The sequence below is a fragment of the Ceratosolen solmsi genome, unplaced genomic scaffold (assembly GCF_000503995.2).
Source record: "Ceratosolen solmsi marchali unplaced genomic scaffold, CerSol_1.0 scaffold11, whole genome shotgun sequence".
In the NCBI taxonomy this organism is placed as follows: domain Eukaryota; kingdom Metazoa; phylum Arthropoda; class Insecta; order Hymenoptera; family Agaonidae; genus Ceratosolen; species Ceratosolen solmsi.
This window is the reverse complement of record NW_011948416.1, coordinates 14,734,409-14,755,336: the sequence shown is the minus strand read 5'-3', so window position 1 is coordinate 14,755,336 and position 20,928 is coordinate 14,734,409. Positions and strand designations below refer to the sequence as shown.

General features: G+C 30.4%; 3 protein-coding genes across 3 annotated transcripts; 2 read left to right on the top strand and 1 right to left on the bottom strand.

The window, feature by feature from the left end:
• Positions 1-3,224: 3,224 nt before the first annotated feature.
• Positions 3,225-4,686, bottom strand: LOC105359403 (microtubule-associated proteins 1A/1B light chain 3A). Its single transcript, XM_011496008.1, has 4 exons — positions 4,191-4,686; positions 3,919-4,081; positions 3,678-3,832; positions 3,225-3,569 (listed from the first exon to the last, which is right to left on the bottom strand). The coding sequence occupies exons 1-4, from the start codon at positions 4,231-4,233 to the stop codon at positions 3,508-3,510; spliced, it is 423 nt and encodes a 140-aa protein (XP_011494310.1). The 5' UTR covers positions 4,234-4,686; the 3' UTR covers positions 3,225-3,507.
• Positions 4,687-5,289: 603 nt separating this feature from the next.
• On the top strand, positions 5,290-6,645 carry LOC105359559 (putative glycine-rich cell wall structural protein 1). Its single transcript, XM_011496174.1, has 2 exons — positions 5,290-5,330; positions 6,408-6,645. Exons 1-2 carry the CDS (start codon positions 5,290-5,292, stop codon positions 6,643-6,645), a joined length of 279 nt encoding a protein of 92 aa, XP_011494476.1.
• A 213-nt stretch (positions 6,646-6,858) lies between these two features.
• Positions 6,859-16,737, top strand: LOC105359402 (dual specificity tyrosine-phosphorylation-regulated kinase 2). The gene is made up of 3 exons (XM_011496007.1): positions 6,859-8,028; positions 14,872-15,531; positions 16,165-16,737. The coding sequence occupies exons 1-3, from the start codon at positions 6,991-6,993 to the stop codon at positions 16,528-16,530; spliced, it is 2,064 nt and encodes a 687-aa protein (XP_011494309.1). The 5' UTR covers positions 6,859-6,990; the 3' UTR covers positions 16,531-16,737.
• Positions 16,738-20,928: the final 4,191 nt, after the last annotated feature.

The window sequence follows — 20,928 nt, the reverse complement described above, 5'->3', positions numbered from 1 at the left end:
AAAATTGTATTCAATTGTTTGAACATAATTTATAATCTTGCAATTTTAAACTTTATAACGATTGCATATTACAAAATTAAAAATATTTTAAACCAATTTTTTCAATTATAGAATTTATTGAATTTTATTAATATATTTAGTAACGTATTACTATATAGTAATAAAATATTAATAAATTATGATTGATAAATTTCTTATATATAAAATTAAATTTGAGATTTGCATGGTTAAATATAGTTAAATTTTAGTTAAAATAATGCTTCCATTATTTAACACTAAATTAAATAAACTATTTCAAAATATTAATTTATAAATGTAATATGTAATTTAGTGATAATTTTACTTCAGAAGTAAAAATTTATGGGAAAGTGATACATTGATTTATTATCAATTATTTTTTTAGACTTTCAAATTGTGAATTCATTTTTCTGTTAAAATATGCCTTGGCATATGAAAAAAATTGAAATATTAATTATATTTGTAATAAAATATAATTAATCTGATGGTTTATCTGATAATTTTTGGTTTATCCGTTTTGATGTTTAGATAAGAATTAATATAATAATTTTAACTCTCTTATGTATTTAGAAAATAAAAATTTGTTCACTATAAAATATGTACATACTTTGAGTATAATACGATTTCAATTTTCTTAAGCAATTTATTAATTAAATTCGATTAAAAAATTAGTAACTTTGATCAATAACTTATGAAATCCGTATTTATCTATCAGTTAATACATAAATTGTATTAATGTTTTATACAATTTAATACAATATTAATTTTATACTTTTCTATATTTCAATCAGATTTAATGAACGGATTATAAAAACATTGAATATAAATGATCTTAATAATAATTGCACAACTTAAAGAATTTAAAGGTCAATTGTTATTTTTTTTTTTATTAAATTCACTGATTAAGTTATCATAAAAGATTAATTTCAAAGTCTGATGCTTGTTATAAGTACTTTTAAAAGAAATTAAAAATTGGAGATATTAAATTGTTTAAAAAAAAATTAAATTTTAGTTGTTAAAGTGTGTTTAATTTGTCGTTAATGTAATATGTTAATAAAATGTAATATATATTTTATTGTGATAGATTTTTGTATTCAAAAGTGCAGTTATTGTATAATAAAAGACTCTTTAAAAAATGAATACTTAAAAATATTTTAATTAATAATTTTGTGTGCTTATAACATATTGTTATTACAAGGCACAATAAAATTTTACAAACTCTTAAAATTTACTCGCAGTAATTATTTATTTAAATTTGATATAAGAAATTCTTTCAAATTAATTTTTCAAATGCTTAGAGTACGGTAACGCTAAATAATAATAATCAATCGTAGTATAATAATTTTTATCATCTACGTGTGATAATCTTTCAAAATCTTGATAAACTCTGAAATTTGCTATAAGAATTTAATTTTAGTATGTATCGGAGGAGCGTTTAAATTGTTTTATACATTGTATTATTTTAAAAGTAGTCTAAAACGAAAGAGGAAATTAATTTTTGTTATACCGTTATGTTGGAAATATTTTATAATATTGTATTGAGATTCAAAGCAATGTATTTTATATAGATAAAATGCGTATTGTAAATTGAACTTTCTTTTTATTTAATACATTTAAGCACATTGTTTAATGAATTAAAATAATAACCAATATCTACAAATGAATATACAAATACATAAATCGCAATGGGCATCGTATACGATTCTGCATAATAATGTTGAATTTTAACAAAATATAACGAAGTGCGGGTAAAATGTATACATTTGAGGTAGATTTGATCTTAGCTATGAGAAGAAAAAGAAAAAGATGTTTTTATAAAATTCCGATAAGAATATGATCTTGCGTGGGGATGAAGTAACAGATATTTTACCTGTTTTTGATCCCGCCGTTGACGTATCGTGTCAGGCTTACCCTCAATGTTTCGTGACTGATTTTAGTTTTGCAATTGCCACAAACCCCAAGAGTTCGTAACATTTAAGTACGGATCTTACCTTCGTCATTTGATTCTTTTCTTCACTTTAGAGCTAAGCGTATATACTATCTACATACAAACACGTGATTATTCTCCCTACCACAGATGCACGTGTGTTAGTTTATACATTAAATAGACACCCGCCTCATCTTATTTGAGCTTTACAAATTATTTATTTTGTCGAAGGCATTGATAATTCGTTCGTCTCGTTCTATGGCTTATTATCTCAGTTTATAAAGTTTTAATCTCAAATTGTTCTCCGATTGTTTTGCAACGCAACGGCGTCGAGCATCATTTTGCAAATCGTAAATTTATTATTTTCAATGGAAAATTATCATGCACTGACATTTATCTCATCAACTAAATATTGAGATTATTCAAAAATATATACACGATGACCGCAATATTGTTGATCTAGAAAAAACAAGAGCAATGCATACTTTTCAGTCAATAATCCTTCCTATAAACTGTTTTCTTACCTCAATATTTTTTCTTATTAATGTTTGTTTCTTACGACAAGCCGCAAGATATTTTTAAGATTTATAAAAATACATTCTACTGGAAATTTGTTAAAATTTAAAGATAGCGATTTTTTCATAATTTCCTGAATGATAATTTATTAATATTAACTTTGGATATTAAGGTCATGGAATCAATAATAGTAAGTACAAATATGATACATATAATTGAACAGTTAAAATGTTATGTTTAAAATGATAATAATTTTTGAGAAAATTTTTTCATATATCGTATTCTTTACAATTCATCAGTTTTAATATTACTAAAATTTCCAGAAAAATTTAACTAATTTCCAATGCAATTACATATATATATATATATATATATATATATATATATATAAAGTTGCAAAAAAGCAAATCAATTAATTTTAATTAAATTAAATTTAATAATATAGATGATACATTAGCTCAAACAAATTTAATTCTAAGATACGACATGTAAGTAAAAGTAATATTTAACAGCAGTCAAGTATTTTATATACATATCCAGTCAACGCCGTATATTGTATAGATAATAATACACTATGAAATACATCTTATTATTATTAAACATGTACAAATTAAGTATTAAATATGAAGCATTTAAAAAAGACTCTAATTTATTTATTTTTTAAAATAATGTAATTATTACATGTACATTAATAATTAAAATTATGAACACAGCCAATGCTCTATCTGTCATTCATTGCATTATAGGTATCTTTTTTTCCCTTTTTTTTTTCCAATAATTTAAAGATTTAAATTCTGTTGCAAAGGAGAGAGCAAGACTAAACAAAGGCACAGGGGTATCTTTTGAAAAAAATTCAATGTTATGAGAACAACATTGCATGTGCCTCTTGTTTAAGCATAAATTGTAGGTACAAAATAAACTAATTGAGCAAAGACAGAAAAAGAGACACATGAATTTGAGGGCTAATAGCAGAATAACTCTGAAATAGCTTTATGAAATGGTATATTCCTTTAAAGTAAAACATGATGGATTTCTATATAAGTATACTATTTTTCAGTAATCGCAAATGTGAGATCAACACATGGTGTTACTTTTACAGCTTTTATGCCTGTAAAAGATAAAGAATTCATTGCCTAGTTTATTATTATCAAGCAATAATGATATAATATTATAAAGCATCGATATGCTAATTGTTCTCTTCTCTGTTATCACTGACCAAAAACTTCTTGACTTGCAAATACAATGTACAAAAATCCGTCCTCGTCTTTTTCTCGTTGATAAAGTTGTGCCATGGTGGTACTACCGCTTGCCATACTCCTTTGGTTGACTAATAAGAAGAATGCTTGGGTCGGATGGAGTTGTAGTCGTCTCCTGTACAGAAAAAGGAACGAAAAAACATGTAATTATCGGATAAGGGAATTTAGTTAAAAATTTATTATCAAAATGAGATTATTTACCTGATAATTTTAACTAATTCAGCAACCGATAAGTGATCTGGCACTAAAAACTTTGTCTTATCAAGCAGGGGTAGTTGCTTTTCAGCATAATATCTTTCTACTATAATTGGCACCTTGTTTGGATGTTTTGCTTTGATGAATTTTACATCAGCGACTCTTTGATCTCAAGAAGAAAAAAAAAAGTAAGTGAAAAGAGCGAAATTTAAAGTGCGAAGCTGATAACGTTAACTGTAATTTTGTCGAATGACAAGTAAGTGCTCAGTTTTCCTTACCGAACGATCTCTTTTCCTTGAAGTATTTCGGCGTCGGATTCATGGTTGTGCCTTCGGTTCAATGCTGCGGTTGCACAAAAATGGATCCGAGCCCCGTCTTTAAAGAAATTTCGAGTTCGGACTCGTGACTTATTTGATTTTTCAATTTTCTATCTCACAGCCACATTACACTTTCTCAACGTTTCCAAATTTCGTTCGCATAAATATGTCGCGCTCTCGCTTTATGTGCTAAACTCGATTTTACGTTTCGGTTGAGCCACAGCAACTATGCACTTTGCTAGCGTTAGACACTGATTGTTAAACAATTGCAAGTAAATTAATAGGAGAAAAATAAAATCACTTCATAGTTCTCGCTTCTCGGTTGGCCCACTCATCGAACACTCTTTGATATAACGCAATATTGTTTGTGAGTTCACCGATGACAAATGGCAATAAAAGATACACACCGATACGCGTGACAATGCATCGCTTGTGTATGCCTAATGTCTATACACTAGGCTGTAGAAAGTTAGTGCGTCTGCGCAGATTCGTGCGCAACATTACTGCGTTCCTATTTCTAACATTATAATAGACAAGGCATTTGTATGCCTTGTATGCATATGCAATAGACATGGCAAATGTGCATTTGAACGCACATTACCGTTTACATGCATTTTGTATATTTTTATTAGATGCTATCGCGCCTTTTATCATTATAATTATCACTATCATTATCATTATCATTATTATTATTATTATTATTATTATTATTATTATTATTATTATTTTAGTTTTCTAAAGCAGTTTACGCATGATTTTCAATATGATTGTAAATAGCAGAACTGAAACGTATAAATGGTGAAGTTGGGTAAAACTGTATTAAAGTTTTCATAACTAATACTTGGATTTGCGTGCTTGGTAATTCCTTATCGCTGATATCCCTGTTAATCTGTCTGGTTTATTGCTTTTTGACGAGAATCTAGGTTGAAAGAAGCAGAATGGGACACAATTCACTCTTGGGGAAGCTACGGAGCTAAAATAAATTATTGGAAATAACAGGGGCGTTTTTATGGTACATTTATTGCGCACCTGAGAATGAGAAAAATCGGTGATATTTGCCATGGAGAGTCTCTCGAGAGTTAGAGCAGAAGGTGTAAAGAAGTGAGAAGTCGGTCGACCTACTTAGCAAATATTGAGAGACGATGTCGGCTAGAATCAATGAGCAACCGCTATAAATAAGAGAGAAAGTCGGGTAGTTGGGAGCGAAACTCAGGTTCCTCGGGACTCTCGTTTCGTCGTGTTAAGAAGATAATCCAGCGAACGCCCAGAAGAGGGGCAGCGGCCGAGAATCGATAGCTGCGTTACGAACCAATGTTTACCTCTGCTTTGGTGAAACGCGATGCGGAATTGGGCCGAAAGCGCCTAGGGTTACTTTAGTCGTCAAGCATCAGAGCGACCAATGGGTGCTGCCCTCTAGGCCGCGGTGACAGTCGCGTGCGCCCCTATGGCTCGCGATCCTCCGTTGTCTCTACGTTCTGCTGGCACGTACACGGACACGGGCACGGGCACGATGGCAAACGTAGCCACACACGAGATTGGCAAATAGGGAGAGAAAGAGAGAGAGAGAGAGAGAGAGAGAGAGAGAGAGTGAGTGAGAAAGTGATCGACCGAGAACCGTTTCGCTGAGGGGCTAGAGACTGATCCCCACCCTTCGCTAGTTCCCGCCCGTTTCCCTCTCGCCCCTCGCTGAATAGTCGTCAGCCCCCGTAAGCGGCCGCGGCGTTTCGCGTTGTGCCAAGTGCGCTGTGCGTGTCGTTCGGAAAGAAGGAAATAGGTTTTCAAGCTTATGTGCGAAAGATACATAGTTGTTCAAGTTGCAGTCGTTGTCGGTTCTAAGGTGTTGAGTCGTATAAAAGTTTTCATTTTTTATGAAGAATCGGGGTGCTTCTCCGAGATAGAATGGCCTATCATTACCGTTGCGTCAATACGATTGCGAGGGCACCTAAACTTGAGTGACCGTGGCTCAAGTGCGCGGTCTCGTTGTGTTTGGTCGCACGGCTCCATGACAGTCGCGAGCCCCTGCTAGTAGCGCGGAGCCGAGTGTTAAAGAGGAAGCGTCAAGACAAAGAGAACGGGCGTCGAAAGAAGTGCGCCTCTCGAGGTAAGCCAGGTAAGGCGAGGCCTGTCACGGGCGGATGACCGAGCCGCGCCGCGATTTCTCGCCCCAGGACGTTGCAGGCTGCAGACCGGTGAAAGCGGTGGCAGTAGTGGCGGTGGCGGTGGCGGTGGCGGTGGCGGTGGCGGTGACGGTGACAGTGACGGCGGCGGTGACGGTGGCAGTGGCGGTGTCGGTGGCGGTGGTGGTGGCAGTGGCAACGACGACGGCATCGATAGTAGCAGCAGCAGCAGCAGCAGCAGCTACGGATACGTCTACGGCTACGGCTACGGCTACGGCTACGGCTACTCGTGGCCGTAACGAGAGTGCGATCAACGGGGTGCGCGGATTCGTTCCGCGTTCTTAAGCTGCGTACGCGAAAGAACGAGAGGGAGCGTGAGTGTAACCAGAAGAACAGGGCAGAAGGCAAGTGTAAAAGACAGAGAGAGAGAGAGAGAGAGAGAGAGAGAGAGAGAGAGAGAAAGAGAGAAAGAGAGAAAGAGAGAAAGAGAGAGAGAAGCGAGTCGACAGAGAGCGAGAAACAGAAACTAGGAGCGTGCGACTGAGAATCGCTATCCATGGCCGAATGAGGCTAGCTCCCCGGGAGGCGATGTATCGGACGGCCTTCGAAGTAGCAGTGACCGCCCTCTACTAGAGCGCCGGAAGATGCCCTTGTCACGGCCGCCCCCGCTCCCGGGGGGTATCGCTTCGCTCGACTTTTTGCAGACCTATTTAAATGGAGACGGTGAGCACTTGCCGCCCCTGAAGACCGGCTGCGCGGCTCTGAAACAGGCGGAGCCATTGGGAGGCCGTATCGCTACTCTTGAGGAGCCGCGTCATCTGCCAGGACTTGGTTCAACGGCTTCAACCGCTTCGACGGCTTCCGTTGTCTCGGTAGCTTCGGTCGCTTCCCTGGCCTCGAGTTCAAATAGCCAGTCGAGCTCGCCCCTGGTGGCGGCCAAAGGCGGCGCTCCGGAACAAGCACGTCAGCCCCAGGCGGGTGGTAACGCGGTCCAGCCCGCGAGCCAGCCAGCGACCCAGCCTTTAGTCAAGCCCAAGATAATTACCGTCACGCCGAGCATCGCGATGAAGTTCTATATGGACAAACTCACGCCCTACGAGCACTTCGAGATCTTCAACTATCCACAGATTTATTTCATCGGAGCGAACGCTAAGAAGCGGCCGGGAATCATCGGAATGAAAAATAATAGCGATTACGATAACGATAAGGGCTCTTACATTCATGTAATCTACGACCACGTGGCCTACAGATACGAGGTGATCAAGGTCATTGGGAAGGGGAGTTTTGGCCAGGTGGTCAAGGCCTATGACCACAAGAACCACGAGCATGTCGCTCTGAAAATGGTTCGGAACGAGGACCGCTTCCACCGACAGGCCCTGGAGGAGGTTCGAATTTTGACGAAACTGCGGGAACAGGACAAGGACAATACCATGAACGTTATCCACATGTTCGATTCATTCAGCTTCCGCAGCCACATGTGCATCACGTTCGAACTTCTGAGTATGAACCTCTACGAGCTCATTAAGAAAAATAAGTTCCAGGGCTTTAGCCTACAATTGGTGAGGAAATTTTCGCACTCACTACTCCAGTGCTTAGAGGCCCTTCAAAAGAATAAGATCATTCACTGCGATATGAAGCCGGAAAACGTACTGCTGAAGCAGCAGGGTCGCAGCGGCATCAAGGTTCTTTATTACCGTTTAATATATCAATCTATTGTATGCTTAACACTCGCTTTCGCTCTACAATTTTTGTATCCTTTGCCCTTCGTTCTACCTTTTCTTGACGTTTTTCTTCTTTCTCTTGTATTATATCCGTATCTTTTCTCTTCTCTGCTTTCCTCTGCTCCCCTCTGTTATTCTCTGTTCTCTTCTGCTCTCCTCTGCTCTCCTCTATTCTTATCTGTTCTCCTTTGCTCTCCTCTCCTCTCCTCTCTGTTTAACGTCTTAAAACTTTTCTTCTCATCTTTTGTACCTGTTCAAATTTCTTCTAGCTCTTCAGGTTATGTTCCTACTTTTCATTGGAACTTGAAATGCCGCCTCATCCTTTTATTTCCTTGTATTTCCTCATCTTTTTTTCTACCTTTCAATAATTCATAAATCAATCCTTGCATTCAATCTTATAAGAACTTTCAAGATTATTGTACTATAACTATTTCATAATGTATGAGTAAATGTCAAAATGCATCTATAACGTATTTTAATTAAAGTAAAATACTTAAAGACTTAAATTCAGAAAAAATTGCAGAGAATAACGCGAAATGAAATGCTTGGAAGGTTTCGGTAAAACTTTGATGGGCCTTTGAGAGCGTAAATATGCTGGTTGGTCGTAGTCACGGCATGGTCTCTCCAAGTAGGACAACAGCCGTCAGATAAGAAGGTGGTCGACGAAGAAAGTGGGGTGGGTAGGTAGCTTTAATTCGGTAGTAGCCCTGCGTAGGCAGAAGCAAATAAATTGTACACGTTCAATCTCTACAAGTTGTATCGCGATGCTTTTTATCAACTTTGAGACATTTTTTCGCTTTAAAGATAAAGAAGTTGCGAAAGTTTAATGGCAAATCGATTAGTCGCATACGTTTTATTTTCCGCGGTGTTGCTATCTTTCGCGAGTGCCAATGACATCGTCGACACCGTCGTTGGGAAATTTCCGGTTCGATATTGGCCTGCGTATCTTGACTGCTAATGGACATCTCGATTTTAGTTATTTTGTGTATCCCTTGCTTTAGGAAATTCTGCATAAGATTGAATCATAAGAAAATATCGCTCCATAATTTTTCATCCAACTTTCCTTAAAATAATTTCATTAGCCTTATGAGATCCACCAGAGTCAGTACGTGTTTTTCCAATTTTGTCGAAACTATCAAAAGCCTAAGATTTACGACTTATTCGAGTCGGACCTGTGTTGGTATAGTGTTAGTTCAATTATATACATTCATGTATATTGTTAGTTAGAGCCATTATTAAAGTTATTCTTAATGTATAAACATTTTTATGTTCTATCAATATTATTTCTTTTTAATTCAATTTAAAATTATAAATATAAGAAAAATTATGAAATTTAGTGACGTTCGGATTTCATTACAGATTTTGTAGTATTTCACTTTGCATTTATGCCTACTTAATCTTTATTCAATTATCTATATTTTTTCATAATTTTTTAATGGTTAAGTGCACTGTCAGGGCATGGAATTAATTTTTTTAATAGTATCGTACATTTATAATGTGCACAAGAATCATCCTCAGATTACATATTTACATGCTCAATCTTGTAGTTGAATAATGAAAGTAAACAAATATTTTCTTTTGTAATTTGAGACATGTACGTATAATAAGAATATTATTCTTAAGAAAGCGTGTACTTTTTTAATTCAATTTTAAAGCATTTTTAATATTTAGAATTATTTTTTAAAATGTATATAATCTATTCTAAATATACATTACATATGGAATTAAAATAAAAATTTAAAGTAAATGCTAAATCTGTTTTAAACAAAAAATATAAAATCGCACAAGAGGGATATTAAATTAGTATCTTTTATATTAAATAAATAACTTTGCTTTATCTATCGTAATGAAACTTATGTACCACTTTTATGTTCTTGCTATAAATTATATTTTTAATTATTGTTATTTGTAAATTATACAATATTATTATTGTCAATAAAAGATAATTAAATAAAAGATATTAAAAATAATTATTACATTATTTATACACATTTGTAAACATTGATTAATGACATTTTAATAAGATAAATTATAAAAAATTTTTGGTACAATCAGTATAATTTTGAGTATCTATTTGTTCTTTATTTTTATTTATAATTTAGAGGAAACTTTTCACTATGTTACACATATTGTTTTTATTTGTATTATATATATAATTTCCATTAAAAAGTTTCAACATGAAAATTTTTCAAAATATAAGTGTGTGGAAATATATTATGTAAATTATAAAGAAATTAATTTACTTGGTACATCTGCATTATAATGTTTATAAAAATATATCATTTCGCAGAAACTTTCGTATGTAATAGAGTCTTAACAATATTTTAAAAATATTTAATAATTATCCTTAAAATCTATTTTTGATCATCTTTAATTTAGTATACAAATGATGTAGGAAAAATATAATTGAATGTTTTAGTATTTATTTATTAATTAAATTACACCGTTTACATAAATTAATGTCTATTTATTATTTGTCAGGCTGACAACTGAAGTTTTTTTTTAATCAAGACATAATTTTAGTAATTAATTTCGATAAAACCATTTGATTTTCCCTAATGCCAGATTAATCATAAATATAAAAAATTTAAATGAAAATTATAAAAATAAAAAATATTATTTTAAAATATAAGAAATAGATATAAATATAATTTTAATAGAAATAAATAATCTTAAATGGTCACTTTATGAGAGAAAAAATCATTTAATCAATCCGTATCAAATATTATATAAAAGAAAATTACAACAGAATACAAAATGATTATCAAAAATTAAACTGCCAATAAAAGTATTTATTCCAATGAGTTTAATTTTATTATACATAATTGTGAACGTGTATTGAAGTGTATTTGAAATTATTGTTTTATGACTTTTTAATGTATATCAAAATTTTATATTGTAATTTTTAATATTTCATTTATTACTTTATTTTTAAATGTTTCTACACCTCTTTTATTTTGTGAAATGTTCAGATATTTTATAAATATATAATAAACGATCGAACTACCTATTTCAAAATATTTTAACGTAAATTTTTTAAATAATATACTTAACATTATTTTTAGTTAACAATTAGTCCAAAAATTGAAAACATAATCCCCTCCCCCCAACTATAAAATTTTTCTTATTAAAAAATTTAGACTATTTAAAACAAAAATTTTTAGGTTTCGACAGTCAATAGATTTATTATTTATATTTATTATTTAATATTTATTATTTATTTAAAACCATAAATAATATCAATTCTTGAATTTTTCACAATTATAAGCATAATGTATTGGAATATTTTTTGTAGTTATACTATTTCTTTTAGTATATATTTGTTTATTTAGTAATATTTAACAGTGTAAAAAGATAAGAACCTTAGCTTTTACATTTATTAGCAATACAAATACATTTATTGATTAATATAATCCGCTCGAAATATTGTTTAATTTTCAAATAGTTTTGATCTATATTTTCCTTTATGTCTATCATAATATTGAAAACTTAATTTATTTGTTATAACACCGGAAAAAACACATAAGCGAAAGAATGAGGAAAGATTTATGAAAAGGAAATAAAAAAATTTAGGAGAATAGACAACGAAGGATTAAATTATGACAATGATTATAATGTTTGTTATATACCTCTAGTTCTTAATTTGTAAACTGTTACGGTTAAACGTAATATACAAATATATTCATTTGCTACGCAATATATATTCATGATTAAATTTATTTATAAAAATAGACTTTAGAGGGTTTTACAATTGTTTAAATTGAGAGATTCACAATTTTGTTAATAGTTCTTATATATGTAATATTGATAACCGACTTTTATTATACTTCGCTTCCATATAATTGGTCTGAAATTGTTTTTCTTTATGTGTTCGAACTATTTTATCATTACCTATTGTAAATTTATAATTTTATAATATTTAATAATTATAAATTTAATAATATTTAAATTTATATTTATATAAAATTTTATTGTATCTTATCATTTTCTACATTAAATATTATTTTTATATGTATTCTGGAAAATTAAACAATATTTATAGTTTCAAAAGAGATTTAACATTTTTGCAATAATTAACTGAAATAATATCTTATCAATATATTATATAAAATAATATTCATAAATCTATACATAAAATATTCAAAATTATTAGATTTACTTTCATTTTTTATTGGGATTGTTTTTTTTTTTACTAATATTGACATCTACGTTACTACTCCTCAACAAATGTAATTTGTCTGTAATTTTATGTTTAAAATAATTATTTTGAACATACAATACGATAAAGTAAAAAATTAATATTTATTATAAAAAAAAAAAAATTATTGACTCACTTTGAATAAACAATTTTCCTTTTAGTTTTAATACTTTTATTTTTATTCGAATGTAAAAAGGGAAATAAGTACAATAATTTGCTTAGCTATTCACTGGGTTTCAATGTTTCTTTATGTATATGCTACGTATGCAAACAATTTTATTATTATTATGCAAAATATTGTTTATTTCGAAGTAGACCGATTAAGGCCATAAATACCGTACTTTGTACTTCAATATTAATTTATTATATGATTACTAATAATGAATTAATATTTCATTAAAAAACAAATAATAAATAAAAATAAAAAAAAAAAATTAAAAAATTGCGATCTTAGAATTTTAGAATTTTATTATTGTTAATGATGCATATATAATATACATCTCATTTTAAGGAATATAAGAGATATAATATCGTAAAATCAAACTTTTTTTAACGACCATAGTTATAATTATATCTTGAAAACTCTTTAAAAATTCAAAAAGAAGAGTTTTATAAAAACAGAAATTAAGAGCAAGTAAATGAACATTTTTTACAATAATATAATATAATAATACAATAAAAAATTTATTAAATAAAAATCGTAATACTGCCAAATGGAATGGACAAACAAATATATATATTTGTTAATGGTACTATTAATGTCTCTGTGATGTACGTCTATTGATTATTTTATAAAATGCTGAAAGCCATTCATTGTAGAATAGGTACAATCGATATTTCAATACTTTGAATATTATATTTATCTAAAAAAACAATGCATGAAATAGTTTCAAAATTTGAATTAAACAATGGAATATAAAAATGAATATTATTAAATATTATAGCAAATTTAGTTTAAAAAAGGTAAAAATTGATGGGACTATCTTTTATTCTAAGTACACATCAACTTACAACATACTTAACCATACTTTGCAGAATTCTTTAGTAACGGGTGTACTTATTTAAATATTGTTATATAGTTATAAAATCAGATGAAAATAGGTTTGTTTGTTGTTCAATGCGGTAGTGTCTGTAGTTTAAAAATTATAATGTTCAAAATTATTTAAAAGCTTTTTGATGAAATAGTTCAAGAAAATAGCACTGGTATCGTTTACAGATGCAATTTTACATCTTTGAATGAAAAATAGAATTTAAATATCGTCTTTATAAGTGATTGATTCAAACAAATCGATTATACTAAGACAGAATGATAACGCTTCTTTTTGTCTTCTCACTGCTCTCTCTCTCTCTCTCATTCTCCCCCCCCCCCTCTCTCTATCTGTTATTCTCTCTGTTGCGATATCGCGATCTATCGACTTCGGTAGCGCTATTAATAGTGTGAAACCGAGCATTAAATTTCTATGTTCGTGTATCGTTTATAACGCAATGCAAATTTATATTAAATACCTTCTTCTTGACGTAATGTTAGAGAGCAATTAATGAAAAATCCTAGAGAGAGAGAGAGAGAGAGAGAGAGAGAGAGAGAGAGAGAGAGAGCAGATTTCTTGGTTTTGGAAGTTTTTTTTAAAAAGTATTAATATAATAAGTACAAGTTTCAATGAAATCTCATTATTAATATTAAATTATGCTATATACAAAATGTAAATTTGAATGAAGTTTTAATAAATATTTGTAATTGTAGTATTACGTTATAATATTTTTAATGAAGTTTTAAAAAATCTTTATAATTGTAATATTATATTATAATATTCTTAATAAAGTTTTAAAAAATATATAAAAATATAATATGTGATATGTTACTATGAAATTTTGTACGAAGGTTTTGATTTCTAAATTTTTAATAATAATTTTAAAAACATATTAAACTTAGTTCACAATTTATGCTCAAGTAATGCATCTTTTTTCATTTGATTAATTTTTATTTATATAATTTTTGGTGGTAGTAGTAAGGTTGTGTAAGCACAACATTTTTATGTGAAACGTATTTAAAATTGTAGTTTCTACATTTATTTATATCCTCAACACATTCTTTAGAATGTCTAAATAAGGGTTAGAAGTATTGGAAATATAAACAATTTTCCGAAGTTAAAACACATTTCTTCATATGTAGTGTACATTAAAATTTAAAATTTATAGCAGATAACCATACTTTTATTTAATTTTATTCAAAGGTTTGAAACACATTTAAAAGCCGGTTAAATAATATTTTTAAAAATGTGATACTTTCTAACAAGTTTTCAGAGTACTTTTTAATTAATGTAGTCAATACATTTACCTGTAGTAACATTTGCTTAATTTAACCATAACCGATTTACAGGCGTTTATTTAAAATAAAAAATTGTTTTCTTCACAAAATACGTGGAACTCCAACTGCATTACAAAATTTATTTCAACTGAGTGAGTGGTTTTTTTTGCTTTGGCAGCGTGCATGGGCTCAAAGAGGGTCATGGCGTGTGTCGATGAGTCAGAGACAGAAAACGGAAGTGAGAGGGGGGGGTGTCTGAGCGAATAAGCAATAATAACGCATAATACGTTGTCATTAACAGGTGATCGACTTTGGCTCGAGTTGTTACGCGAACCAGCGAGTCTATACGTATATTCAAAGCCGCTTCTATCGTGCTCCAGAAGTTATCCTTGGCGCAGGTTATGGGATGCCTATCGATATGTGGTCCCTCGGCTGCATTCTTGTGGAGCTTTTTACGGGTATTCCCTTGCTTCCTGGGGAAGATGAGCCTGACCAAATGGCTTGTATAATCGAACTCCTGGGTATGCCTCCTGTACGGCTCTTGGAGAAGGCCAAGCGTTCTCGGCAATTTATCAGTACTCAGGGCTATCCACGTTACAGTGGAATTACAGTTAAATCTGACGGCAGCATCGACTTTAACGGAGGCCTTTCCAAGCGAGGCAAGTTTCGAGGTCCACCCGGCTCTAAAGATATCAAGCGCGCACTCAAGGGTTGCGATGATCCGCTCTTTATCGACTTCATTGAGCGTTGCCTCGAATGGGACCCAGAACTCAGGATGACACCCACGCGAGCTCTCAAGCATTCCTGGTTGAAACGTAGATTACCGAGGCCACCAGATGCTAATCACGAAGGAAAAAGTTTATCGGCTAAAAGTCAGCAACAGCCACAGCAACCAGGAATACTTGATTTACCCAGTCAAGAGAGCCTCCAACAGAGTTTACCACCTCCAACTTCACTCCAGGTATACTTGCTGCTTACATCGCCAGAAATTCGTGGTGTAAAATGAGCGATAACTTTGCATAAATATTTGCAATTTTCATTCAATTCTCTATTGTTATTTATATATTTAATTAAACACACGCACGCACGCACACACGCATATAATGTATAAATGTACTTTAAATTTTACATTTTTCAATAGTATGTTCAATAATTTGCTCCTATATATTGCATGCAAATATCACAAATATTTTCGTTATGAATTCAGGAAAAATTTTACTGCTTAACTATTCTCAAGTTTTAAAATATTACAAGTATTATCATTTGAGTTTATAAATTTGATTATATTTCGGAGTTAAATATAATAAATAAAAATATTTATATACGCTTTTTACATATAATATTTAACGAATGTTTATTCTTAGATGTCGACCTAATTATTTTTATCTCTTTAATTTTTTTTTACTATAACGTCATTTATCTTTTGTTGAAATATTATAAAATACTAATTTTTAGTATACAAAACATACATGAAATAACATTTTTACACGATCAGAATTAAAATGAAATATAATTATTACTCATTTATCGTAATTAGGAATAAGGATTCGTATAAGTACATTTATAAACAAAAAATGTATATACTCTGTGTTAGGGTAGCGGAACAATGAGTCTGCGTGCGTGCCCGTCTGACAATAGTCAAGCTTCTAGTAAAGCAACAAGTTGTTGCAATCTCCAACATCAGCAGCTGCTGCAACAGCAGCAGCAACAAGAAGAGGAACGACAAAAGAGGGATGGTAGACAGCAAAGTGATAGACTGATCAGGCTGTTCGTGAACATGGAAACCAGTAACAATATCAATAACACTAGCAATGGTGCATTGAACAAAAATCGCCGTAAGCTATATACGGAGCTTTCAAGATTAAACTTTTCCGATACATGTGAACCTTCATTACCGGCTTATCCATATAAGGCTAATTCGCAGTGCCACTCGAAAGCTCTGTGGGACAGTTTAAGGTAAGCCTAACAGAAGCTTGGGTTCGGATTTTTTTATTCTTCTTTAGATTAGTACCTTCCCTACTTTTCTCCGTACATGCATTAGGTATAGCTATTTGTACTAAGATCTCCGGTTATCAAATGCGGGCCAAATAAATATCCAACTCGGTCACTTACGTAATAACCAAATAAATTATAACTTCATTTTGAGGCTTTTGTCGCTCTAATCTCAACCGAAAACCATATAATAATATCATCATTATCATTATTATCACTATCATCATTATTATTATCATTATTATCATTATTATTATCATTATAATAATAATAATAATTATTATTATTATTGTTGTTGGTGTTGTTGGTGTTGTTGTTGTTTATAAAAACAAAATGTAATTTGAGTCAAGATTCAGCAACAGATATCTGCAGGTTCTTTCAGCATTAATTTGCAACTACATTATTCGAAAATTCTTAATCCATTTTCTGCTTTTATCGTGCTGTTATGCATGACCAATTTCATGATAGAAGATGCAATAGCTTAGGTCGTGTCTGGTAAATATGAGACATACCTTTCCTCTGTTTACCAAATTGTTTTATGTAAACTACTACATTGATAAAACTAATAATTGTGATTATCAGCTTAATAGGCGTCAGTAATAGTGGCATTTATCAAACATTTCCATATTGCAAGTAACGCTATTTTATAGCAAACTGTTTATAGCGAACCAAACTGACCGTATGTCAGTAATCGTAGTTTTCACCTAGATAATCATTTTCGAGATTGTAACATGTCAACACATATAATTGATACCTATTTTCAATTAGTATTTTAGGACGGTTATTTTCTTTAGGACAATTGTTTTGTTTACACATTATCTTCTGCACCACATCAGCCTTATATAACATAATTGTCCATTGTCCAAATTGTCCAAAAATTTTAGTCGACATAAAGTACATAAAAAAAAACTTAGTTTTATTTAAGAAATATGAATATGAATGGAATTATGTTGAAATTGGTTATCAATTTATATAAATTAACGTAACGTACATCGTTAATAGTCTGAGCATCGATAATCTCGTAACACTATAATTGTATTTTAAATAACTACTTTAGAAACTTAATACTTAATAATGTTGGAAAATTAAAAAATAATATTAAATTAAATTTGTATTTACAAAGGAATTTTATAAAATTATAATTTGTACTTTTGTACTAATTGTTGAAAAAATTCAACAATAAATATTTTTATTGGGAAAATTTTTGTACTATTATAATTATTATTTTTAATAATTATGAAGTTTTATTAATAGTTGACAAAGAAAATTGTGTATCATAAAAAAGTATACAAGTCCGTTCAATGGTCAAACAAATTTAAGAAACATTTTGAAAACATATTATAATTTAATACTTCTACGAATATATTTTACGAATTTCAAATATAATTTGTTATTCATACAGCACTAAAGTACCACATGATCATTGAATTCTAGTTTTTTTAGTAGCAGATATAATATAATACCAAATGCCAATATTTACATGTATGGATGTATAATCATCAGCATGATAAAACGAGTTTTATAGGAATTTTTTTATATATTATTTCAAGCAAATCTATCAAGATATTCTATTTAAAATTTATATGAAAAAAGAGCTTCTAGAAATTTTGCTTTGGTTACATTTTTTTACTTTTTTTTAACAATTGCATTTTTTACTTTTATACATTTCCTTCAATATATTTGATAAAATATTATGTATTCGATTATTTTTAGTAATGCAATCAATTTGAATGTTTATGGATAATTGTAGAAGGCTGAATTTATGCATCAGACATTTTTTGTGCAAACTATATGTTATTTAATAGTATTATGTCTCGAATTTTTCCATTAGCAGTGTTATTTTATAATTAATATTGTTAACTTTTATGTCTGAAAATATTTAAACATAAATTTTTACCGATTAATTAATTATCCAATTATACAATTTGTATTGCATTAGATTTTTAAATTAATATTTTGCTTTTGACAATTGCTAGTATTTCATTTAATCACTTTTACTTATGCCTGCTTGAATGTATGTTTCGATTAACCTATACTTTTCTAAATACAAAATTTTATATTACATTTAATATCAGTGACTGCACAAGTATTAGGCAGCTTTCAAAAATATTTATATGAAAGTTCCTTATAAAATCTAGTCTTGTTAAATTCATGTGTGGTTATCATGATAATTCGTAAAATCTTTATTGTTGCTAAAATGCCCCCATTTTCTTTTATATCCCGTGGTTATTAGATTATAGTGTACGAGTGAATTTGATTGGACATTATTTTACTTGCTATTTTACGTTTGTATCTAGCATTGTACGTGTACGGCTTCAGAATCGCGTAATGTATTAGATTTCTAATGTATTAGAATCTTTAACTAACACCTTGAATGGTTGATGAGGTTCGAGATAATTTGAAATAACCTAAATTTTGTAGATGAATTTCTTTTAAAGTCGTCGTTTTTAACAATATTCTGTTGTATCGTTAATTTTTTTATTAAAGAATAATGTATCAATTTCTTTAACGTTCCTTAAGATTGATTATTACTCGCGATTTTTTTTTATCATTTTTTAATATTTTCTTATAGTTATTTGAACATTACTCTTATAAATTAAGTGCTTCTACATAATTTGTATAATCTAAATGTGCGATGATTTTAATTTCATAAGTATTGTGATACTTTATCGTTTTCTCGACAAATACTAATAGAATCTTGGAACTACCTGTGATTTGACTGTGGAATGGTGGCACAGACGAATTTTGTTTGTTATATCAATAAATATAGTACCAAAATGTCGATATACAAAATTTTTTATCAGCTAAAAGAAATGAATTTTTACATATTCATGGAAATATGGTTTACTGAGTAACTAATTTCAATCAAAATCAGAATCATATAAGTATTAGTTCTTTTAGATGGACCTTTAATGTTAATGTTATCAAATTTATTGTAGGATGTTTACTTTAATTTATTTTTATTGCTAAGAGGATTTGGCACATACAATTGACCTTAACATATTGCCAAAGATTGCTGTTTTTCTTTTGAATTTCCAAAGTGGATGAGTAAATTATTACTAATTGCTGATGAAGATGAATACAAATTCTTAGTCGAGAATAAGAGTACTATCATTATTATATTGAATATTATCCTTAAACGGTATGTGTTATTAACTTAGATACTGTTATAAAAGAATTATATTTTATATGTATGGTAAAATCTGGCTAGGTACACTTTTTAAAAATTACTATAATCACGTTTACACTAAATTAGATGAACATTTATAATAGGAAGTATCAGACGCAGTTATTTCTGTTGTTCTAAGCATTATTACAAGGTGCAGGTGCGGTAGATATAACATTTATTCTTCGTCATTTAGATTATGAATTTAAGAAATTAGCTTGAAGGTGATCTCAAATGATGAACGGATTCGAGATAATTGATATGTAAATGTAAATTGTTCCATAAGTTTAGTTTATTTTAATACTAATTATAGGGCTTCTAATTTCAGGATTTTATCTTTGTTGTCACAATAGACCACATTTGCGATCATTCAGGCAGAATCGTAAAAAGTGACAGGATTCTGTTTCCATTAAATTGAAGAATATGATCATAATTACAACATAATTAATTGTTCATATGTTACGTATATTTCTTCGAATCATTTAGGTAAAAGTAGACTTCTTCGTGTTCTTAGATTGGATGTTTAATTGAGTGAAAATTAGGGACTTCAGTATCGTTTTTACGACCGCTTCTTTGGACAATTTTATTTCACGAGTTAGTACTTTTCCATGATTTCATTAATGATTAAAAGAGATTTTAGTTTTATTTCACCTTGGGTTAAAAAATGATCGTATGCTATCACCACGAGTATACTTTGTTTTTCACTAGAACAGCTGTGATCTGTCTTTGTTGATTCAATAATGATACTTAATAAGATGGTTACAATGATTATCCGTTTAATTTATTTCAATTTTATTAATGCCATATATTCTGAAATTTGGATATTTTTCTTATAATTAAAAAAAAAAAGCTATATGTTATTTGGAGTCAACCATCTCAATAGTAAATGAGTATAGTTAGCCACTGCATTCATTGTGAGAGAATGATTTTTTGATGATTGGAGATTCTCTAGTCCGTATTTAGAAAAAAATTTTAGGAAATCGTCAAATTGTGTTGCTTTTACATATTTTAAGAAGATATTTTAGATAGGCATGATAGCGAAATATTCTTTCAATTAAATTTGTCATCGTAATTCAGTTAATTAATTGGAGTGGAATATATTATATTAGGTTTATAATTAATTTCGATTATTTGGGGATAAATAGTTAGTAAAGGAATCAAGATTTTATGTGATAACCGGATGATTAGCTATACTTTTAA